Below are 25067 nucleotides of genomic sequence, written 5' to 3'. Positions count from 1 at the left end.
TACCGGTATTGATGATAACCGTCATATTTAAAAAATTTAATATTGATATTGAGTTAATAATACACATATGATAATATCGTGATGGCAGATGTTAGGCCTTTTGGGTATTTGTTTTTTTTGCCTTTTCAGTATCCATTAATTGTAATTGTTCTTTTTGTGTGCTTTTGCACAGTTATGTTTACAGACTGTCTCTCCATCTCACTACACCCGTTACTTTTTCTTTTTAATTTTCTATAGATATCGTGTATATATCATTATCCTGAATTCTTCTGGCCATGATAATCATGTAGTGAAAATCTGAAAACGTGACAGCCCTAACACACATTAGTGGTGAAATGATTTACTGGACAACTGATGATCGACTGGAGAAATAATCACAACAATTTTAATAATTCATTCACCACTTAAGTATTTTACCAAACAAAGATGATATTTATATTACTGTAAATTGACATGTCAAGATGTCATCTACAGTTCTGGGAAATTCTGATGGCAGTTTTCCACAGATTTCCAGGATTTTATAGACTAAATAATCAACTGATTAATCAATGACAAGAATACTCATTAAGTGTCTTACACGCACAATCAAAAATGTGTTGAAAAGGTGATAGTGCCTGGATTATTTTACTTTTGAATACACGTGAATGCATCAGTAACACGAGGGGGTCATTCTGCACAAAGTGCATTTGCTGCCACTACCTCTGTAATTTTAGTTGCAGTACTTGAATTTGTAATGGGATTATTTACATTCATTCATTTTACAACAATACAAAACAATGAAGAGAAGAAAATCCTCACATTTGACACACATTTAACCTTTTTCTTGAAAAATGACTGAAAACGATGAATCAATTATCAAAATGGTTGCCCATTAATTTTTCTGTTGACTTATCGTTTCAGCTCCACTCCCATACACATAAGCCCCGTTCAAACAAAGCTTTTCTAATGCTATCTTTCAGTGCAATTGTATTTGGATTAGATTCACCCACTCTCACTCAAATTGTCAGTCTGACTCCTTCTACTTCTATCATACAGCCTTGAGCTTCTTGTAGGCCTTGGAGAAATCATGCAGAAGTCAGAATATTTCAGAAAACTGAAAGACTCTGATTTGACACACTCAGCAAGCAGCAAGGCCGTTTTTATTCTCAATGAATGAAAATCATTCACAATATCAGGCAAAATGGTTTATTTACGAATCTGTAGCTACATTATAAAAGTCATGGTACTTGACAGCAGTGAGACATTGTTGGTGACAGAATGTATCGGTATGTAGTGGAACTATGAACAGTTTTAATACCGTATACAAAGAGCTTGGAGTTACAGACATGTCTTCTCTATGTGCTCCCTAAGCCGAGTTTTCCTTGTAAATGTTTTGCCACATTTCGGACAAGTGAATGGCCGTTCCCCTGTGTGAACCATCATGTGTCTTTTCAGCTCGTTGTTTAATCTGAAGGCTTTGCTGCAAACCTCACACACAAAAGGCCGCAGCCTGATGTGCTTGTCTCTACGGTGAGCCATCAAATGCGACCCCCTCTTGTAACACATGCCACAGTCTTCACACTTGAACGGCCTCTCCTCCGTATGCTGAACCATGTGAAGCTTGAGCTGAGCCGCACTCGGCCAGCCTTTTCCACACGTGTCGCACAGGTACGGCTCTTGCCCTGTGTGTTTATACAGATGCCATTTAAGGTATGTTTTCTGATAGAATTTCTTTCCGCACACTGGGCACGGGTAACCACCTGTGTGTCTCACCATATGCGCTCTCAGGCAGTCTTTTGTACTGAACTGTTTACCACAGTAGGAACAAACACTGGGCTGTTGTTCTCTATGCTTGCTCTGGTGCAGAATCAGATAAGCCAGAGATTTGAAGCTCTTCCCGCATGTTTCACAAATGCGTGGCGTTACACTTGAAGTATGAACTTTTTCATGATCATTCAGTAGTCCTGGCTTTGTGTAACATTTCTTACAGGCAGCGCACTGGTACAGCTTTTTGTTCTGCTGATGCCGAACCAATTCACATAACCTCACAAAAGTTCTCTTACACAATGGACAAGGGTATGAGCCTCTGATTTTATGTGACTGGGAATAATGTCTTTTCAGGAGGACAATTTCTGAAAAATTCATCTCACACATGGTGCACTTGATGCTGGAAGACTTCGTCAGGGAGTCATCTGCACGGTCTGTAGAGTTTGGAGGTGCTTCAGTTTCACTTTCCTTTGTTTCAGAACTTGTCTCACTGCAGCTCTCTTTGGTATTGTCAGCTGATGGGAAATTACACGCACTGATAACAAAATGGTTAGTGTTTGTTTGCTTTTTCCTTCGACGATTTCTTTTGGAACATTTGCTCTGGTGCTTCTCAAAACTCTTGTAATAGGAAAAACCCTGGCCACATTCCTTACATGTCAGAGGTGATTTACTTGCCTGCATAGCCTGCGCGTTGGCAGGTGCATCTGTGACTGAAACAAGAGTATTCTCCTGACTCCTTTTCTTTGCGTTGCTTGAAGAATTCTCCTGTGTGAACTCATTCTTTTGTTGTGGGTGTTTGTTTGAAACCTGGCACTGACCTTCCTTGTGTGCCTCGCAGTCCTCATAGTTGTCAAAGTTTTTACCACAATAAGAACAAAGATAAGGGCTCTGTTCAATGTGGCATCTCATGTGCCTCGTCAAGTCAGCAGAGCGAGTAAATATTTTCCCACACACAGAGCATTTTTTGACACGGCTGCTTCTTTTGCACAAGTCAGAGGACATTGATTCCTGGGGTGCATCATTTGAAGGATCAGTTTCGGTTTCACTAAGCAAAGCCTCTTTGGTCTTATCAACAGGGTTTGATTTGGAGTGATTTGCTAAGCTTGTGGAACACTGTGGGTTTGTCTGTATCTGTCGTTTACTACTGACCACACACATCCTCTGGTGTTTGTCAAAATTCTTTGGGTAAGTGAAAACCTTGCCACAACCACGACAAACAAGACTGCAGTCGTCATTAGACGAGTTTGGAGGACTCGAATTTGATGGAAGCTCATTCTCACTTCTACGGGCGTTAATCTTAGGTGTAGGATGCAAATGAATCTTTTCAAAAAATCTACTTTGGCTAGCAGAATCTGACCGACCCAAACAACCACTCTGAGTCATCCTGTGCCTTTTTAGTTTGCTAATGGAGCCAAACTCCTGGTCACAAACAAAACACTTGAATGTTTTTGAGGATGTCCTATTGTGATTTTTTAAATGGTGAAACCAGTTTTTGTCCATGTCATCATCATCGTTGGATTCACTTTCATCAAAAGGTTCCAGTATTACTTCGACAGAGGCTCCTTGGTCTTCAGTCAGATCATCAGCATGCTGCTGTCCATTTCTTTCCACATTCCTTGCCACTTCTGAATTTATTTCCTCAAAGTTTTCGTCTTTATTCTTTTTAGACTCACCCCCAAGTGAGTTTTCTTTGTGCCAGTCCTCACCGATACACATGGACCCAGCTTTGACAGCGTTGTCTCCTTCATCGTTGTTGAGCTTTGGTAGATGATAGGACAGGCTGGAAAGGATGCAGTCATCACCAGAGGAAGACAGAGCTAGAAAACAATGACAAACCAAACAGGAAATAGTGTCAATATCTGAAAATTTATGAAAAATAAATAACACAGAAAAAAACTGTGTTTTAAGTGTCTCTCAAAGTCTCTCAGAGGACTACCTTGTGGAACCTCGTTCCCATGATGTTTGTGATGCTGAATAAGTTTATTCAGGGGCTCAGGTTGATTCATGAAGTCCACACACTCTTTCAAGACAGAAGGGGACAGACTGAGCCAGAGGGAAGTCTGGGAAAGGACCAAAACAGATCAACTCAATTACATGAAAAAAATGTACCCTTGCATTTCAGGTGTTATATTGTGATAGATTTCCTCGTTAGTGCACAGTCCTTCCCTCCAACTACCTTGTGTACTTTTACATCACTTAATGCTTTTCTATTTTTACCAGCATGACAACATCCCAAACATGGATTATGAACAATGCACAGGACTTAAAATAACCAGTATTACAAATGTGTTACGAGGAGGGAAATGCATTCAACAAGGGTGTTAGACCCCAAAGACACATTCAGTATGATACATTTCGGTAAGACACAATGAATGTAAACATAACTTTTGCTTACAAGAAAAACTCCACAGACCATTTTAAATATTTGAGAGATGCAGCTGTGCAGCAACAGTTGCTATGGTATTTTTCGACTCTATTTGTCCCAAGATTATTTATTGTATGTCAGATACCCACTTGTTCAAGGTTTGGAACAGGCAGCAGCCTCTGGAGATTGAAGAGGAATTTTCTCATTAGAGCCTCCAGGGCACAGTCATATTTGGGGCCAAACACTGTCGGGAAGATTTTCTAAAGAACAAAGACAAAAGTGGTAATTTCATTTCACAATATACTAGCAGGCCTCTTTGATGCCATCTTATCGTCCCACTTAAGCCCATTATCCAAAAAATCATGATTTAACCAATTTGGATTTAAATCAAAGTACATGTAACAATTGACTAATATGCTTTTTAAACTTGTAATATCGAGTACAAACCACCTCACCTGATAAAAGATATCCCTCTGGCATTGATCATCCACTAGTGTGTGAACAAGCTGCAGGAAGTTTGTCATTGATGCTTTTACCTCAGCACCGGAAGTCTTTTAAAGGAAAACGCACATAAGTAAATTCAAACGACACAAAGACTGGTGGAGATTTGACAAGAGCACCCACCTCCTTGTCCTGTTTTGTGATGTAGGTGTTTATTCTGCTCAGATGATGCTGTATGGCCTGTGGGCTGGCAAAATCATCACTGCGGCAACACTCTAGCACCACCTGTTGGCATATCGAGAGATAAACAATTTAGTGAAGGCTTCATGTTCTCTACAGACACATGAGGGGGTGCGGCCCTTTGTGGCACAGCCCATCATGTGAAAACTATCATTAATACTTCAATATATGAGAATTAGATGTATGGGCAGATGAGGAGCCTGTACATGGTGAGGTCACGGGTTAGATGTTTACAACATCCTCACTTGGGAATTTGGCAGTCTAGACCTTATCCATTAACCAAATTAGATTGCATTAACGTTCAGCTGGAGTTTGAATGTAAGCCCAGTTAGTTAAGTTTCTTGGTTTTGTGTTGATGAATGCAGATGTAATAACAGAATAAACCAGTTAAGTGCACAGTTTACTCAGAGAATAACAGACAGGAACTCAGTTGCATTCGCGGACTTACTCTGTATACAATAATAATGTGTACATCTTCCTAGTGTCATTTGTTTTCCTGCAGTCTGCATTAACTTAACTTGCAGTGTTACACAATAACATTATGGTTTGCTCATTCTTCCCAGACTAATGCATACTGATATTGTACACAAACAAAACAACTCTATGACAATAGAATGCAAAAAAAAGAAAAAAGAATAGCTTGTGGACAGAAATGTAATGTCTTTACCAGATTCAGAGCTGCTATTTTGAAGATGACCTAGAAATCAACAATCTAAGCTTGGACTGAGGAAAAGGGATTTTCCCCCATGGAGACCTTTACTTCATACCATTGTCATAAAGTAATATCTTTTGTCTATGGAGGCTATTTAGTTCTGGTGCATCAAACTCTCAGACGAGCAGTGGTCGAAGAAGTATTCAGATCCTTTACTCAAAAGTAGCACTACCACAATAAACTTGATTGTGAGTATAATCAGCAAAATGTACAAAGTAAAAGTAGCTTTTATGCTGTAATATTTGGTTTCTTTGGCAGAACAATGATTCTTCCCCTATTGGGTGTTTTGTATGTATTGTTTTTTTAATTGTATAAAAAGTAAAAAAAAAAAAAAAAAAAGTTAAAAGATAAAATAATCCAAAAAGAAAGAAAGAAAGAAAGAAAGAAAGAAAGAAAGAAAGAAAAATACCCCTTATGTCAAATGGTGTTATATGTGATTATTGTGACTGAAGTATTAATGTCCAGCATGTTATATCTGTTCCATGTGGAGCTGATTTTAACTACTGTAGATACTGTGGGGGAGTTTAATCAGAACCAATCCATCAAATATAAAGTGATTTTAAGTTGTTACTCTGCAGAGCAACAATAGCTGTCAAATACAATGTACACTTGCACTTACACACGCCTGTTCCCACATCAGTAGCCTGTAGCATATTGGTAGTAGAGATGTAAAGTTAGTAGCTGCAGTGTATGACAGAATTATTACCGTCACTGTAATTACAGTAACTTACATCTAGCAGCTCTTTTCTTACCCTTGCACGTAAGCCCATGACTAGCTGGACTCTCTCTGAGTAAGTGAGCAGCTCAGGGACTGTTTCCAACACTGAGGTAATGAACTCCTCCAGCAGACCATAGTACATCACAGCTCCCTGCTTCACTATCTCCCACAGAGCTGCAGAGACAAGCTGCACGGGAGGCACGATAAGACGGAGAGAGGAGAGGGGAAGAGACCCTGGGGAAAACAAATGTAACACTGTGAGGTTAAAGTAAAGAGACAACACAGTTATTATCGCTAAAATGAAAACTAAAGACGCATTTATTGCAGTGCTACAATGCTTCTCACTGTCCGTTAACGATAGCCGTTAAGTTACCATAAACAGCTATCTTTTATCAACCGTTAGGGCAAATGCGGATTGAATGGGGGTAACGTATAGCTGAGTGTTATACACTCACCATGCTCCATTAATATCTTGCTCATTGTGACGTTACAGACATAATAATGTTAGCTATATTGATGGTTGTTTGCTAACATCGCAGCCATTGGGAAACAGCTGCCTGTGGAACATGGAAGCCACTTCTCTTTGGGAAGTGTACGCATTACGTTGTTACGTACAAAACGTGCAGGGCAGAGGGTCATTTTTTTTTCTTTTTTTTTTTAAAAATACAGTTCTCACAATGATAATCTTGGCATTTAGAGAGCGCTAAAGGCACTACTTATTAAACAAATTCATTTTTATGCTGAAAGCGCCACACTATATTACAATTTATTAGATTTTTATATGTTTATCATTTGTCATCAATCTCCAATTCACCAAATTACTACACTAGATGGCGGCATTGCAACACTCATTACAAAAGATTTACTTGGCAGCTTTGCAGTAAATTGTTCTCCAACTTGCACTGCAACAAACAGTATTTACTCTTCTTTTGAGTTCCTTTTACAGCCGTTTATAACGTAAAAACACCACAAAACGTGATACCTGCATACAATATAATATAATGAATGTTTACTTTAAGCCTATAATGCAACCCCCTTTAACAGTGTTATTTCATTACATTTTGCTGATTACATTATGGTTTATTGGCAATTTGTGATGAGCTTTTTTCAAAATAAAACTTAATGATTTCATGCATTTCTTTTTTCCATTTTAGCTCAATGATGGTCACATATCATAGGATTCCTATCTTACCAGACAATAGAATAGATCATCTAATGTATGTGACAACAATACCACTTGAAAAAAAAATGTCAGTACCGTTTCTTTTCCATTAGAAATAAGCAAGACTGTTAAAACATGCTGGAAGACTCAAATGGCATATTGAGTTTAATTGTGACATTTTTTCATTGACTATTCCTTATAACAAACAACATATCAGATTAGCACCTGATACATCGTGTTAATTCCTGTAAACTTGATATTAAACAGTACAGAAAAAAGATATTGAGACTGGACAACACAGACAAGAGGAGAAGGGGGAAAGAGAGGCCCCAGAGAATTATAACAGAGATGAAAAGCGAGCAATCATCTGTTTACAGCTTTCTGGAAGTGTAGTTCCAAGCATCTGACCACAGTCCTCGACAGTCTGCGGCAGAACTATGTGAACATTTTCTGTTGGCTTCAGGAGCTGAGCAGAATAATATTCATAATGCCTATCAATGTCATTAGGGAAAGTTGTCAACATGCACAACTTAAAAAAAAGCAACAAAAAAACAAGTGGGTACATTTTTCTGTCTCACTTTTCTTTAACATTTGTCTGTCTCTTGCTCTATGTCCTCACTTCTGAAGTGCTGCAGTCTGTAGACTTTACATAATCATGTCACATTACTCTGCTGCCTGTCAGGAGGAAAACTGAGCTTAATGCTGAAGGTGGAGCCAAGAACTGGGTAAGAAAACTGGTGAGGAATTATTCTCCTTACAGATTAAAATTGCATAACTATCATTCACATTTCCCCACAGACACAAATAAGAAAAGTGCGAAAGGAAAAGCACTGAACTTTTACCATTGTATTAATTCTTTTTCAGATTGTGGTAAGGACATGTGGCACTGTGTGTTTGTGTGTGTGTCTGAGTGTATGTATGTGTATGTGTGTAACTATGAGGCAGTAAGACAGATAATAATGCAGAGAGAGAATGACAGATGGGAAGAGACAGAGAGACACAGGCAGAACGGGAACAGCAGATTTGTAGTGACAGGCTGCTCGGTCGGAAGTTGTACGATTGTTTAGCCTAAAACCTGCACCACATCCATGGCAACCAGTTCTAACCAGATTCCAAGATATTAAAATAAACGCATTGTTGATTGTCTTTCAAATAAAATGTTAACCAATTTACAGTTCATCTCAAATCTGTTCTAATATGTGCACTAGAATACACACTTTTCCCTGTTTTTTAGCGATACATTAAAACCTCTACTGAAGCTTCATAGCAACAACACTGTGTGAGTGTGGATCCATCAGATGTGAGTCACACAGGACTTCCAAATACTTCCAAGCAGCTTTGGGCGAGTTGACTCTGTCAGTTTCAGCTTATTGCGACAGTTTGTGACAAGTGTCAAGTATGTTGTCAACCACAGGAAAAGTATACTTAGATTTTGAAAACCATGCTGATCTCAGGATTTTATGCTGAATTAGTCAAAGTTTCAAACAAAAGTTCTATGGACATGTCTCTGAAGCAGACCGCATAAACCTCACAAGCTCCATTGACATGCAATCAAATGAATTTCTTCAAAGGCAGGAAGAGTCGGGTAGGCGACATGTCGGCGGGCTGACACTACAACTGTATTGTAATGGAATGATTTCTGTGGTCAGGGCAGGATGAACACTAGGTCTGACCTTAATTGAATTAATTTGTGTTCTTTCCATTAGTTAACTATTAAGTTTAACAACTAAAACTTGACTGACTCATAGGTGGATCAGTCATTACAAAATCATGAAATTGTTTAAACCCACAAAAGATTTTAGTGGAGATGTAAAAGTTTCCAGAAATACCACATATGTCAGACTGAATTAGGGGGAAATGAGTATAAAATGACACATGGGACATGGAAAACGTTTCCATCTGATAGAGTAGTGCAGCCATAAAAACATGGAGTCTTGGATTTGAGCATTTACCTCAGTATAAACTTGACATAGCTTCAATGATTACATATATACTGAGTGGTCACAGCAGAGCCAGCCCAAGTTATCTAAAAAAGGCACACTAAAGTAGATCCCTGACCATGGAGATCATGGGGTGAAATAGGAGAATAGAAAATAATTTAAGAAAAAGTTGTAAAGTTACAAAAAACTGTAATAGGTTTATAGATGTAAATAAATCCAATAATAGGCTCATAATAAGTCAATATGAATCCCGTATATACCATTTAATAAGTCAAACATCAAAGGCTTAAAGAAGCTATTTCTAAATTTTGCTATTGCGACATAACCAACATTAGCATTAACAGCTGTTTACTTACCAGTTTTGAAGAAACATTGCAAGTTCAGAATCAAACATTATTCCTTTACTAATGTTAACTCTTGTTTTGCCTATCACTTCTTTTCTTCTACTAAGTTAGCATGCTAACCTCAAGTCCAGCTGGACCATCTTGTCACTTCCCGATTCTGAGTCACTGTAGCGTCTATTTATTGTAAACGCAACGATGACTGAAGCTCTTGCCAAGACTGCAAAGTAAACACAGGTTAATGCTAATGCTGGCTATATGTAGCATTAGCAAAATTTACAAATAGCTCCTTTAATATCAGTTCTTCACACCTTTTCAACACATGAGGGGCATTAGCAGTGAGATGGATAACAAATGTGAGAGTGGACAGTAAGAATAAATAAGTTTACACTAGGAAAAAAAAAGTTTTCAGTATGAGTATCAAACACTCTGTATGTTGAAAGGTTTCTCCTTCAGAAAGGACATCATTTGTGGTCAGCTGATTAAATCTGGGTTTCCTGTTACTCTTCTTCTTATTGTTGTTATTTATTATATCTCATTACATTCATTTCTTTCCTCCGTTCCTTATGAATTAACCCAAACGGAGCTGATCAGAACTGCCTGACACAGCAGTTACATAACCACATTGCCACATGTGACCATTTTCACTTGCAGCCGACAAACAACCTGTCTTGTAGCTTTAATTACCTGATTCTTGTGAGAATTGTCTAATGGGAAATTGAGGCTTAGGTACATAGCCTAGAGCTTTACAAGATGTGCACCCGTACATGTCAACGTACTTTTGAGAACAATTCAAAAACACATTCAATTTAAGCTCATTTTAAGATAAATTTAATGTCTATAGGCAGATAAAGTGAATGGATGGCAGTAAACAGAAAGAGAAAAGATATCACAGTTCTTGTTTGTAAAACTGGTGGTGCAGCAAGAGCACACATTTCTTGAGAGTTTAAAGCCTCTTTCACTCTCCCTTTCTCACAAACACACACACACACACACAGCCACACTTTGCTGTAGTGATATGCATGGCAAATACTGTCATTCCTTAATCCATTAACCTCTGACTCTTTGTTGCCAACACATAAAAAAATAGCTCTTTATCGTTTGTTTCCAAAACTTGAACAAACATCAATGCACGAGTGAAACTTTTCCCCAAAAAAAGAAGGGAGCCAACTGAGGGCGACTGCTGCATTGCACCGTGGTGGGAGTAAATCAAGTGCCTCTGTCCCTCATTTCAGAGAGGAGCTTTGATGTCACTGGAATAAGCTGCAGCTCATTGAAGGAACATCAAAGATACTCACCCCCAGCCCACGACCATTCACTGCTCTGTAGGAAACGTGATTGGAAATGCCGTGGGGTCCGTTATCTTCTCCAATGATTAACACCTCATTAATATTATCAATTACCCTAAAATGTGCACAGTAACTTCAGGGATCAACTGAGTGGCTGTTTGGAATTTGGGATGTAAAGAAAGAATATTTAATGCTTCTCTATTACTTTAGGCTGAGCTCTCTCATTTGAAGTATTGAGCTTTCTGATCACTGATTAAGGTCCCATTGCTGTGTTTCTTTTCTTTGATTTTAATTCTCTGAGCTCTTGTCTGTTATTATGCCCACATTAGATAGATGTTGTAATTGTTGCTTTCATCTTTGTTGTTGTGATTTTTCCCTCCTTTAGCCTTTGTAATCAGTGAGTGCGTGGATACATGTTAAGGACGTACCCTTAATTTTTCTATTCAGTGGTGTCATTTGTGGATAAAGTTGATTTACATGTGTTACTTAGAATAGGGTTGTGTCCGCAACCAACACTCCACCAATAAAAATCAGCCGTGCTTAATCAGCTTGTTAGCTTTAGATCTCTAAACTGCTTATTTTGAACAGAAACTCACAATTAACTATAGTCTGGTTTTGGAGCTTTAAATACTGCACTAACCCTAACCCTATACAAGAGGAAGCTGCTAAATCTGAATAATTTTAGACCTCAGTATGGCTTTTACATCTCATTTTAATCAAGCGTCTTAAGCACCTGAAGGGTGTCACTGACTCTGTTTTAACATAGTTTATTTCCATTACCTTTTCAAAAGGAATGTCTTCATTATTGTTGCCATCCTGTTATCCACACGGGCTCTTAGGTTTCGCATTTTGTTCCAGTCCTCTTCTTTTTACACTTTGTTAAAGTGTCACAAGTATAGACCACAATGTGCCATGACTGTGGAATGATCTGCTTGAGGAAATCAGGTTAACCAAATCAGTAACAGTGTCATCAGTATTTTCATCCTCTCATGCACTTGCCAGATTGTCTATTTTTTCCCTTGTATGCTCTACTCCATTTTATGGTCAAACTGTCCATCTAATTATTTTTTAACCATTGCCTCGTTTCTTTTCATTCTTCCTGATCTAGCTAATCATTCTACCCTTTTAATTTATGTTTTTTTTTTTTATAAATCTAGACACCAAAAGCTTGTTTTTGCAAACAATATGCTTATACGTTGCAGTGGTGGTTATAGTAGTACTGCTTTGTTGTTGTATTTGCTGTTAAGAATAGAGAGGGTCTGTCATATAATGTAACTTGCTTAAAAAAACAAAAGTGATTGGAATCATTATTATTATAAGCAACTTTTCCTCCGTGTACACTGGCCTATTAGAAGCGCGCACCCCTCAGCCAATCACAGGCACTCACTGCTCAGCTCCACTAATCGTGGATTAGCTACAACCGACTGCAGTCTACGGCTCTGGGAGGGAGAGGTAGTCACTGCCACTCACTACTCACCCTCTATTTTATTATTAGCTCACTTGGATCTGGCAGCAGGGCTTTTTTTCTCAGCAGCAGTGACTTTGGCATTGCGCAACCTATTAGCTCTCAGGTAAAGGTGTGGGACAACAGCAGAGAGAAGCGACCGATTTGGGGTCAATGGAAACGGCTGCTGTAGGTCAGGTAGGATTCAATTTGATGGCCCTTTAATTGAAGTCCACACCGTGTTTTAACGTCGCGCACTAAGCTCCGTTTTCCGCGTTCCCACAATCATGTTCAAGACGGTCAATTACCCGTCGGTGGATCCCGCGCCCACCATCATGCACGGCACTTGGTTTGCCACGGGGTGCCGAGAAAACACGCCCGTGGCGGTGGAGAAACCTAAGAAAAAGGCGTTCAGCCTGGTCAAAATCATGTCTCTCAGCAACAAGAAAGGGCACGGCCAGTATCCGCACCACAACAACAACATGCCCTTTACGATCCACTGTCACATCGGGAAAGAGATCAAGCACATTTGCAGCAACTGCAGCCGCGGGAACGACACACAGGACGGTGAGTATACCACAGGCTCCGTGCTCAAAGCCTTGTGCGGTTTCGCCCATAGTAGTCCTGCGGTACTTGCCATCCAGGATACACTCATCTAATCTAGCGATGGCCATGCCTCTGGCTCCTATGACAGCCTCATCATCAGCCGCTCCATCGCTGATTTCACTCTTACTACATCTGTCTGCTTGTGTGATAATATTCTGTCTTTTTTAAGTAGGTCGATATGTAGGCTCTGTAAGCTCATTGCACTGAGAACATAAAACCGGGGTGATTCACTGCCGCTGTTGTGGAAACTGCCTCTGACTGGATCAGAACTTCTCCTAGGGTTGGGCTCATACTTGAAACTGCTGCTTGTTTGGTTTGCATCACAAAAAAAAAAAAAAATGTTGTTGAATCTTTCTCCATTTGAGGGATCCTTTAAGCGTTTCTTACATTCACCTATTTATCCTATAGATGACATTTAAAAAAAAAAAAAAAAAAAAAAAAAAAGCTGTTTGCACAAAGCCATTTCCAGTTCAGTGTCATTACATCATCACTCAGCCATCTTGGTATGCAAACAAGTGTTTTTAATTAAAAACCAGCCCCATCAGTTGCTTGTATGACATGTAGTGGAGAAAAGTAGGTTATATACACAACACTGTGAAGATGGGATAGAAATGCTGTAGTGTGGTGTGAGCCTGATGTCATGAACATGATCCCTTGTTTGGATACTTGGAAGAGGATTTTCTTTTTCGCTTTTTCCTTTTGTTTTCCATACTGAGCTCTGCCAGGGGGGGTTTAGTCAAGATTGTATATATATTCTAGTTTGGTGTTTGCTGCCTGGAACTGGTTCAGTCCAAAAAAAACAATCAAACAAAATCAGCAAAGGAAAGAAAACACAAAAGAAAAAAGACATGCATAACAGTACAGATGTACACCTGTTTCAAACGTAATATATCATCAGCCATAACGCACGATGATAAACAATTTAACTGAAAAAGGTGTGGGCTGAAGCTAAAGCTTATAATGCCCATTATAACTTATTTAGACTTCTGCTACATTGTCTGGATCATAACTACATGGCTTTACGTGTCCTTACATTGACCAAATCTTTGTCACACACATGGATACAGTCAGCAATACCATATCACACATAATCATTTATCAAACAGATTACCACGAGTATCAAATAAGTGTAATGTACATGTTTAATTCCTCCTCAAGATGATGAGCTTTTTGAACCAGTACAGACACACAACCCCTTTGGGTAGAGAAGAGGGTTAATCTTCACAGAACACACCAAAAATCACTTTCAAAAGCTCGCTTCTTTTGTCAGTAGGATACATATTTCAGTGATGTGTGGAGGGTTTGTAGCCTCCAAAGAAGCGTTTGATGTTGTGGAAAGATGTTCTTTTATTGACGTTACAAAAACGTGTCATTGTCATCGCTCTCTCTGTTGTCTCCCGGCTGTTTGGATGTCTTCCTGTCTTTATCCAGCTTTTCTCGACTTCTAATGAACTATTTGAATCTCTACTGGATTCAATTAGCATCGACTGTAGAGCTATTTATAGATTTGGTGTGGTGGCAGGATTGCCAAGATGGTTGGCTCTGAGGCACCAGAGCATTCAAGTAATGGTCCGTGGGACTGATTTCCGCTGCTTTACTGTCACATTCTTTATCAAGCTGCCGTCCCTCGGCCCCCGGGGGAGGTGACTGTCCTGCAGTGTGATATATCTGTGTTGGCAAACATCATGAATGTGATGTAATTGTTTAAAAACAAAGCAACCGTCGCATTCCCTGATAGAACGACAAGGGTGATGACCTGACGCAGTGTGGTGATACTGATAACAGACACACGTTGTGCTCGAGGTCACTTCACATGTACTGGAGCACCATGGAGCTGTTACTCAGACTACAGGGCAGCCATGGTAACTTTTTTTTTTCTGCGTTTCTGTTGTTTTTTTTTTTTGTTTTTCTACTCCATTGTTTTTATGTTTATACTTGAAGGACCATGTATATGTTTTTTATGGCATAGAAAATCACATGTACATAGATTTGTGAGTGATTTTTTGTTTTCCCTTTTAGGAAGCCATTGGTTTCCATTCATTTAGGACAGGCTTTGTGAGTTCATCCATTGTAATAAAAGTTGTCTGCTCTTATTGTGGTAGGTTAACATTAAGCAAGGCCAGAAACCTTCACGTCTGGCTATGCAAGACTGCGTTATTGTTGCTGTGTTATGTTTGCCCATGCAGACTGACTTGAAAAGTCTGCACATTTGCCACACTATGATAAAAGCAGAGATTGGATGGATGGATTACCCATCTCAGGCAACTTGATTTTCATACAGCATAATGAAAACCAGAGGCTGCCTAGAAGGTACAGTAGATAGTAGACATGCATTCGGAAATTTAAAACACTGCCATGGGTCTGCAGCTTGAATGTGGTCATTAAAGAGGTAAGGAGAACAGGGTAGAGTTCCATGTCTAAAAGCTCCTGATAGTCTATTCGCTGCTAGCAGTGTTCACACAAAATCTGGTGAGTCTGAGACAGAACTTTATGTTTGAATATCTTTTTATGATCATTTGCCTGGAGCTGACACCTTTTCAGATTTAGTTTTCTGATCACATGGGCACCTTTTTGCCAGAGTTTGTGTGTGCCCTGGCTGTTTGTTGCAGCCTTGTACTGCTGCGTCTTTTAAACATAGCATGTATTGACTTTTTCGTGTAGTAGTTTCTTAGAACAAAATACTCAACATTTTCTGCCTTTGATGTCCAATGCTACGTAAAAAGGCTAGGCCTTGTGAATATTTGATGAAGAGCAGAAAGACCCCTCCCTCTCCCTTAATGAGGTGCTTATCAGTCTGTTTAGTGTTTTTTGGCAAGCTAGTGCCAACCACTCCGTGTGATGCAGCCTCAAACCGTACTCAGAGCGTATCCTGCGTAATGTGATATGCAGGTTTGTTTATCCTCTCCCAACCTCATCCAGTTACTAGGGAATGCAGGAGGCCACTTGGCACAGATTCTTGGATGCTTGGATCTTTGTAAGCAAAAGTGTCTGCTGCATTCACTGTTGGTTCTCATGTATGATTATCAGAATATCACCTCCTCTGCATCTTAACCTTAATTAGACTGTCTTTTTTCTTTTCCCTTACAGCTGAGGAAGTAGAGAGGCTGGCCGCCATGCGTTCTGAGTCCTTGGTCTCTGGCACCCACACTCCACCTATCCGTCGACGGAGCAAGTTTGCCACTCTGGGACGTCTCCTGAAGCCCTGGAAATGGAGGAAGAAGAAGAGTGAGAAATTCAAGCAGACTTCTGCTGGTACATGAGTTTTTGTTTTGTTTTTTTTTCTCCCTAATTTTATGTTAATAGGAGCACATGTAGGTGCCATATGCATAACAAACAACCATGGCGCTTTTAAGTATGTACCCTGTGTTGTTATGAAAGAAAGTCAGTGCATATCCTTTGGTCAAAAGAAAAATGTATTAAGTTTTAGTCTCCAGGGTGATTGAAAATGCAGCAAATTGATTCAGCAAAAGTGCAGCGTTGGAGTTTCATGTTTTGAGGTCTCTTTAGAGTTCCTTTGATCCTGCAGCCCAGTGTTGTCAGGGGCGAGTGAAGGACATACTCTCTTCAGATGTGGCTGTATTTTATTTTCCTTGGCTGACGCATCCTGAATTCTGCTGTCAGCCTGGTGGACAGGGAGGAGGGACTTTGTCAGACTGCATCTTCTCTGGGAGCAGAATTCTTGCTTTTTGTCGAGGATGCGCAGTCGCAGGGAGACCTCAGTCCGGTCCGAGCAGGACAGGATGTTCCGATTTAGTAACCTAATTGAATTAGCATTTTCCTGGTGTGAATCTGCTGAATGAATCAGTCTCTGTCTGATTTGATCAGGTTTGCCGTGACTGCTCTCTTACTGCTGATCTTGTCAGTCTTGTGCGATTAGAGGGGCTAATGTGATGTCTCGTCATCTCCATCACTTTATACAAGCACAAAACATGTTTTCTGACGTTTCGGCTGATGTTACCGCTCAGCTAGGCTTTCACTCTTCCTGCAGTGCTGTTTGGCTCTAGTTTGTATTTCTTCCCCAACACGGTGTCCCCGGCTCTTCAGCAACATCCCCAGACTAAGTGGTATTTTTAGTAAGACACAAAAGTGCTGACGAAATACATTTGTGAGCTCTAGTTGCTTGACTTTTTAATGTTTTACTGTACTTTAATAGAGAGTGTGTACTTGATGGAGCAATCATGGAGATGTTGATTGTTACATTCATGTATGCCCTATGATAACAGCATCCTACCCTGTCGTGGTGAGGGACAATAATCAAATACTGAGCAACAAAAGTCCTTTTTTTCCCTGTTACAATGGTGTAAATGCACAGTGGGGCCGAGTGGAAAAGCTCTCTCTATCGCTTTTGTTATCCACTTGTTTTGTATGCGCGATGCCGCTGTCTCAAAATAATTCTTTTGCTTCTATTGTTCTATTCAATCCATTTTGATAGCAGCATGACGGTGGGTTATGATCTATCAGTATATCTCACCGGAGCAGCCTCTATTAGTGGAATTTCTGCGTTGTTTCAAGTTGCAGGTGATGTACAGTAACTCCGGTGCTCGGAGCAAGGCGCTTTAGCCACAGTGACGATGCCACCACAAATGTACGCACGCTGTCGCATGCATTTCAGCGCGAAGTATGAACCCACTTTTTAAAGACCCAAATAAGTGGAATGTGCGCTGCATTTGTGCAGCAGATGAGCCAGTGCAGTAAATTCAAATGACAAGAAGTGGCGGCTAAGTCGACAACATTTTTATGGTGATTTTAAAGTTATACTAATCAATATTTTATATGAAGAATTGCTCAAATGTCGATGTACAGTATGTGTGATGTGAAATGGTTTCCTTGCAGTGACGAACCCACAGGGAATCATCACCAGACTCTGCAGCTTCCCTTCAGCTCTTCAGAGCGTTTTAGCATCTTTGAGCTCATTGTTTTGGTTTTTATGGTCCCACACCTCACTGTTCTGATTCATTCCTAACACTCTCATCAACCTACCTACCAGCTGCAACAGGGTCTGGCTGTTTTCAGAAAGCTAAAAAGAAAACACTGTATGCCACCTGCTTAGCATAAAATGGCAGACAGAGTTACCTGGTGAACACAGTGAGGCTTTTAGTGCCAGATATTAGTTGGTGAGTTTTTATGTAAATACAATTACAAATTGTTGCTAATGCTCACACTTGTTGTCTAAATAGGCAACTGCTGGCACACATTAGCCTTTTTAGCTTTATAAGATGTATATTTTTTTGTAGTTCACCTGCCGCCAAGTAGCCACCAAACTGATAAACTCTGCTTTAAAGACTGCAGATTCCTTGACTAATGAAAGCAGATTTTTTTTTATTTTATGATGCAATACAAATACAAAACTGTAAAACCATCTGTGTTTTAAAAGTTTTGCATGCCAGCCATAAAACTGTATTTCCAGTATTTTCTAAACACTGGGTAATGTGTTTTGGTATCCATGATCAAGCTGGGTGTCTTAAGTATCAGGGAATATATTCCTTTCCATGGTTTGAACAGCATTAGCTGTGAGTCCAGTGGTATGTAGGAATCTCTGAAAACACAGTGGAAGTGGAGATTTGACTTTGAGAAGGCTTACTTGAGGATGTTTTCTAACAACATCTTAGATCAGAGCAATGAAAAACAAATCTGTAAAATATATGGAGAAAGAAGTTCTGTACATGTAAACACATTATTAGCCTAGAGATAGCACCGTGTACTTACTTTGATAGTTTTTTTAGAGGAAGAAAATTCAGCTCATCTCATCTCGGAAACAGGATTGACTTTGGCTGACCCGTAGCTCCACTATTGATCTGTGTTTTTTTGAAATGGAACATTGCACATACTGTTTTGCATTTGCCCTCATTTAATTAATCAACGCTAAGATGGCCGCCTGTTTACCCTTAAAGCCTGAAATGAGATGACCTCATTTTAAAAGATATAAGAAAATTGCTGCCACGTATTATGACTAATACTTAACTTGTGTTAGTATTTTGTCAGCTGGCAAAGCCTCTGTTTGGAATCTCAAGGAGGTATAAGGAGGTATTGTTGGTCATTTGTCAACCGTTTCAGCAGGAAAATTGTCCTGTACCGCAGCAGTTTACATTGATCTCACTGAAGACAAAGTTGATGGGAAGTGTGCAGTCGTGATTTCCTGCTGCACTGCTCTGATCTTGCACTTAAATGCCCCTGCGTACTCTCCTCTCGTCTCTGCAGTTGACTGTGGTGCCTCACTGTTGATTATGTTTCCTGTGTATGTGGGGAGCAGACCAGCCACTGGGCATACAGATGTTGTCGTAGATAATTGGACACTGAGCACAGTAGAGGATTATGAATGTGTTGTGATATTAAGCAGATGAAGGCCAGCTCTGGGGGACTGTACTCTTCACCTCAGGAAGGAAAGAGGGAGGGCCTGACAGTTGGATGTCTCATCCTGCTGTCTTATCATGATTCGGTACATTATCACAGCGCGCTTGTATCAGGAGGAAAGATCATCAGGCAGAGATTCATCAAAAGAACATGCATGTGTTAGTCTGATGTTATCTTCGTTTTTATTTCTAATCCAATTAGTTAGCGGATTTCTAAATGCACTGTTGTTTATTTGCATCATTTCTAACACAAAATCTTTAGCTTTGCTGCCTGCCCATTGATTATATATCTGGAGAGGCAAATGTCTCATTCCAAACCTGCTGCGTGCACAGTAAGGTTTTGTTTAGCCATATCTAATCTTCTGATGTGTGAGCCTTTAACGCTTGAGCTTCTCATTGATGAAAGACTCCATGAAAGTTTTAATACAGTTAAAAGCCTCCACTTTGAGCTACTGAGCCTCAGGGTTGGTAGGATGTGTTCTGACTATCTGGGTCACTTCGCAGTGGAATATATTTTCTCAAAAAAAAAAAAGAAACTAAGTGTAGTGTTCTCAGATCAATACAGACTATACTTAGATATGCCAGTTTCATTTAATATGCTCTCTCAGCTGATACTCCCTGATGAGTGTCTAATCTTCTCATCTTGGTACAGATTGAGTGGCTGGAGTGTTGGACCATGACAGTACTTGGGCCACTTGAACACAGGCAGTCCAAAATAGGACTTGGTTGATATTCAAGGTGATTTAGAGGACAGCATCTACTTTTTCATACACGGATATGAAAGATGGCATTGTGTACTGACAGGCCTGTAACCTCAGCTCTGCACCATAACGCACAAATAACAGACCTCATTATCAAACTCGTAGCTGATGATTTGCTACTCTGATGACCCAGGCAATCCGTCTTGGAATCAAAAATAAATATTTGATGTGAGTGGCAGTTCTATCTGCATTGAATTTGTTTTGTTTTTGTTTTTTTTTCTTCCGCATGGCCCTCACAGGAACTTCCTGATGAAATGAACACAAAATTCCACTTCTTGCACACTATTAATGCACACATTAAATATTAAACAAAATATATATTTTTATTTTTTATTTTTTTGCAAGACCAGCCATTATTTTAACTTGGATCCGATTCTTGGCCAGTGCACCAATCGCTGTGTTCACCTCATTCCTCGTTCTTCTGTTTTAAGCGCACAATATCTGTCAAATCTGAAGACATATCCTCGTTAGGGCTCCTGAGTTAATGGTATTGCGTAACTGTGCACATCCTGTGGAGTAGCAGTTACGTCATAAAGCTTTTGAGTAATTACTTTTCATTTTGGATGAAACGGCAGCATAATCCGTGAACATATTACAGCACAGCACTGCCAGTCGACCTGCAGCCTAGGGTTTCCCCGCTTTGGCAAAGAGTTGGTGCTGATGGTTTTTTTCACACACATACGTAGGTTTGTTCCTTTTGAGTAACATTGTGTCTGTCACCCGCAATACTGACTAATAATGCGATTTCTTTTTTTTACAGCAGAGATGTGAAAAGGTCTAATTGAAGTCGCTGAAGATTTTTTTGTCTCACTGAAGGCTTTAGATTTAATGACAAGAGGTAACACTGATGAAATAGAAAGGAATATGAGACCCATCATTATAAAAATTTAACTGTCATTCATAATCTATATCAGACAGGGATGAGAATTCAGACTGAATGTATTGTGACACGCATATTTTAATGATGTACATCACAAAAAAAAAAGACTTAAAAAATTCTCAGATATTGACACGAGCCGTCAAAAGCACAGTCATCGCTTCTCGGTTGAAGAGGGTGATGGGAGTTTTATGAAAATCAGCTGCCAAGGTGCAAAGATTTCTAGTTTTGATTCCAAAAGCTTTACTTTTCTCATTTTCCAGACACTGCTCAACAGGCAGACATTATTGATAGAAAACCCTCAATATTCTCAACTGTTGTAATTTGTAATGAAGGTTGAGAACGCACAGGTACAGGGGGAGTGAAATGTGTGGTGCCTGAACACCTCTTGATGCCTGTGGTGCTTCAGGGAAACTATCTCGTAAACTGGCCGCAGTAAAGAATTCCTCTACGTTGATTCTGGGTTGACTATTTGATAATTCTGTTGACCATCTCACTTGATACACTTTACCTCCTGTTAAATTCGCTGCCTCTGGGGGGAAATCGCTTTTTGATTGAGCTGCCCGCATTAGCATCCCAAGTAGCGTCTAAAAAGGGCACAGTTTCCTTTCATATCACACAACCTTCAGGTTAATACTCCCTCAGGCTCTAGTGGAGTTAATTCTTTGTTTGACACATTGGTGATATTTTGGTCATGTATTTTTCCAAAAAAAAAAAAAAAAAATGTTTTGCTGCTTAAGTAATTTGTGGCTTGGAGCTCATCTCAAACAGAAAAAAAAACAACTTTTGAAGTATGCCGTGATATCAAACATCTGGTATACTCATAATGGAGCGTACTGTTTGATGATAACTTGCTCTGCTGTGGTATTTTGGAACACTGAAGCACAAGAGGATCCAAATTTCTGCCCCGGAGGCCTGTCCGTCTGACATTTGTATGACTCTGGTTTGTGTTTTAATTTTGAGCTCTCAGCAGTTGGTTTTAAATCAACTGTGCTGTGACCAAGGGCAAGGAAAAGAGAGGTCAACCTCTCGGTATTTTCATGAATCCACACCGAGGATGTATTAGCATTGAACACGCCGCCTCCTGATAGAGCTGGGACAGGACTCCTGGGTCATATGTAAAGCACACATGGCACAATCTGTGATCTCCCTCCCAAGCAGGAGCTACAGAGGCCTGCGGGGACGTTCCTGCACAGTGTGCTCAAGTGTTGTTGCTGATCCTCATTTCACATTCTTAATTGGTTTCTATGCAGGGGTAGATTTTGAAATTACTAACGTGATTTTTAAACTGCTTTCGTTCAGCCTACTAATAGAAGATGTTAAGTATCTCAGCTTTTGAAGCCTAAAAATAGAAGCAAGCAGCAGCTGTGGGACATGCCATCTTGTGCATAATGCATTACTATGAGTAGCGTTGCTGGAATATTTCCTTTTATTCTTTACCTCTTGTTAATCAAGGTGCAGAGTTTTAGCTTTAACTGTGCGGAAGAGGAGCCACAGTTTGACAGATTATTATCTCTTATTGCAAAGTCCAGGATTTAATGCTGCTCTTGTTTCAGGAAAAGAAGGTGCTGGGATTTGTCTCATAAAAGACAAAAACTAAAAACACCATAAAAGACACAACACTGCACATATGAGCAAGAACAATGATATACTGTAGATACAATGATGTTTGGATAAGTCAATGAAGAACCCACATGGTTTAGTTTTATCAAAGAGCTCATATTTTTTTGACAACAACAATCCTTTAAAGGTGAAAAGTTACCAGAGCATCTGGAAGAAAATATTTTACCAGGGGACATCTGGACTTTTTATTAATGCATTTGAGATTGTACATCTTTCTTTGATTTAGCGAATGAGTTCACCAAGATTAAACACCTGCATGATATTTCACTGGATAACCACTTACAACATGAAAATGATTTCAACTTTTTTTTTTCTCTCTCTCTCTCTCTCGTTCCTTCCCCCGCCCAGCGCTGGAGAGGAAGATGTCAATGCGACAGAGCAGAGATGAGCTGATCAAGAGAGGAGTGCTGAAGGAGATCTTTGAAAAAGGTGAGCTGATGTTCCACAGTTACAGTATTACGAGCGGACTGAGCAGGAAACCGTCTCGGCTGTTAGAAGAGTAGACATGGTGAACTGAGTTATTACGTCCTCAGTGATTCATCTCCTCATTAATCAGTAGTCTCTGAAGTGCGCTCTTCAAGATTTGGCACGGGGCATTAAGAGATATAATCTTTCATTATAGAAATTTTGAAGCATTTTATAAACTCTTTGATCTTGACTTGACATCCCATGGGTGCTCCATGCCTCAGGACATCAAACACAAAGTAAGCGAAGCCGAGGAAGTTCACTGACTCTTGCCAAGATGTGAAGAGAGCAAATGAGGAAATGCACGTCCTTGTTCATTTTATTGTTTTAACAAATTAAGCTTTTTTGCACAACAATGAAAAGTAAAAAATAAACTTTGAAGTCAAGGCTAAAACAATTATCTTAGAGTGCAAGAGAAGGGATTGCAAGCACCGTAAGCATGCAGATGCTGTCCGGCCTAGTTAATTGGTCAAAACTGATAAAATGAATAGCTGCATCTCCAGTTTCTGCTGTGCCACTCCTCAGGATCCATATCAATGAAGGCAGGTGTACTCGGTTGTGACAACCTAGTTTCCATAATCCAAAAAAAAAAACTTGTGTGCACAGCTTGATAGATCAGGAGCAGTTATTTTTATGCATGCAAAGCAAATATTTACTATGTCTCAGGAAGATGACTGTATTATGTTAGCAGCACTGACATCACATGATAAATAGATCTAAAACTGATTCTGTTTTGGCGTGCTCAAAATAAAAATAGACCCAGCAGGGGCAAAAATGAAGAAAAAAAAAAAAATCAGATAATAGCAAAAATGTGTTTCCTTTTTCCAATCTTCCCTCTGATTGGCTGCTGGATTGTAATCGGCTTTAACTGGTCGCCACCTTTTGACAGGCACTCTGGCACACCAGCCAAACCCTGTCACTTGTCTTTTTCAGAATTAAATGGTGGAGAGTTTGTCAACATGACTAAAATTAGAGATACCGATCAGATGTATCCTCATATTTCAAAATAAGTCTATGAAGGCTGATGCGTTTGACAGCATTCATAGTAGTAACAATGTATGACTTGAATATCCTTTATGAAAGATAGAAAATCTCTTGTAAAACTTTCTGAATATTAAAAAGTCTAGAGACTCCTGCTCTCTAAATCTTATGGTCGTAAGCATTCTTGTGGTTTTGTATTTCTTTTTTTTTTTTTTTTTTTTAAAGACTGTTCATTCAAGATGAAATTTGCGGAATGGGGGAGAGCTCACAATATAAACGCATTGTTTGTCAGAATATGTGAGCAGCATTGTGAATTGCTCTGTCAGCCTTAAAATGTGATCATGCAAAAACCATCAAATGGCTCAGCGCTGTAAAAAGATTTAAAAAGCAAAATGTCTGTCAAGCTGCTTGCCTCACACTGTTTCTTGGTCTGTGGTGTGCTGATAAAAGGCTCTCGGGTTGTTGAACAGTCTTAGTTTTCCGAATCTTCTCCCTCCGCTATTGTTTCAAACCTCAATAACCCCGAATTCATTTTGAACTTTGTTTGAACAGTCTTTCTCGTGGAGTCGAAAGACATTTTGGACGCTTGTCTGATTGTTTGTTTCCTCCCTCTGTTTCAGCAACCGTTGAATTCCGATCCTCGATGGATGGTGGAGTCTGCACTCAGGAGCCCTCTATTAAGTCATCCATGGTCTTGCCTACTAAGAAATCGGTCACCTACTCAAGTGACCTTCAGGACACCCCCGCCAAGCCGCCGCTGTACCACAAACAGCCTCCTGCTCTCCCTCCAAAGCCTTTCTCTAGGATCCCAAACCATAGCACAGGTCAGTTTGTCTTAGCTAGTGCTCAGTAGCAGGTTGCACCACTCTAATCTCATCTGTCTATGATGTTTTATGTTGGTTTTTCTTTTTTCCAAACCACTAGAGTATTTATTACTCCTATGAATTAGTATTCACACACACTGGCATTTATTCCACTACCTCAGACTGTCAGTATAAGTAAAATG

General features: G+C 39.7%; 2 protein-coding genes across 3 annotated transcripts in view; one reads left to right on the top strand and one right to left on the bottom strand.

Annotated features, from left to right (window-relative positions):
• Positions 1–25067, top strand: part of LOC130179466 (phosphatase and actin regulator 1-like) — a 46824-nt gene that overhangs the window by 8474 nt on the left and 13283 nt on the right. Inside the window, exons 1-4 of one of the 2 annotated variants that reach the window (XM_056392461.1) lie at positions 12382–12965; positions 16092–16256; positions 22964–23044; positions 24682–24885. In XM_056392461.1, coding sequence (XP_056248436.1) covers positions 12686–12965; positions 16092–16256; positions 22964–23044; positions 24682–24885 — 730 coding nt within the window. In that variant the 5' untranslated portion in view covers positions 12382–12685. Of the gene's footprint in view, positions 1–12381; positions 12966–16091; positions 16257–22963; positions 23045–24681; positions 24886–25067 lie in introns of those variants that run through there. The other variant, XM_056392462.1, reaches the window with a different exon arrangement.
• LOC130179464 (zinc finger protein 658B-like) lies at positions 1170–6813 on the bottom strand. The gene is made up of 7 exons (XM_056392458.1): positions 6678–6813; positions 6257–6456; positions 4736–4837; positions 4567–4662; positions 4261–4371; positions 3683–3806; positions 1170–3563 (listed from the first exon to the last, which is right to left on the bottom strand). The coding sequence occupies exons 1-7, from the start codon at positions 6700–6702 to the stop codon at positions 1318–1320; spliced, it is 2904 nt and encodes a 967-aa protein (XP_056248433.1). The 5' UTR covers positions 6703–6813; the 3' UTR covers positions 1170–1317.

Source organism: Seriola aureovittata, chromosome 12 (genome assembly GCF_021018895.1).
Source record: "Seriola aureovittata isolate HTS-2021-v1 ecotype China chromosome 12, ASM2101889v1, whole genome shotgun sequence".
In the NCBI taxonomy this organism is placed as follows: Eukaryota; Metazoa; Chordata; class Actinopteri; order Carangiformes; family Carangidae; genus Seriola; species Seriola aureovittata.
Note: the sequence above shows the minus strand (reverse complement) of the source record. Positions and strands in the feature narration are given on the sequence as shown.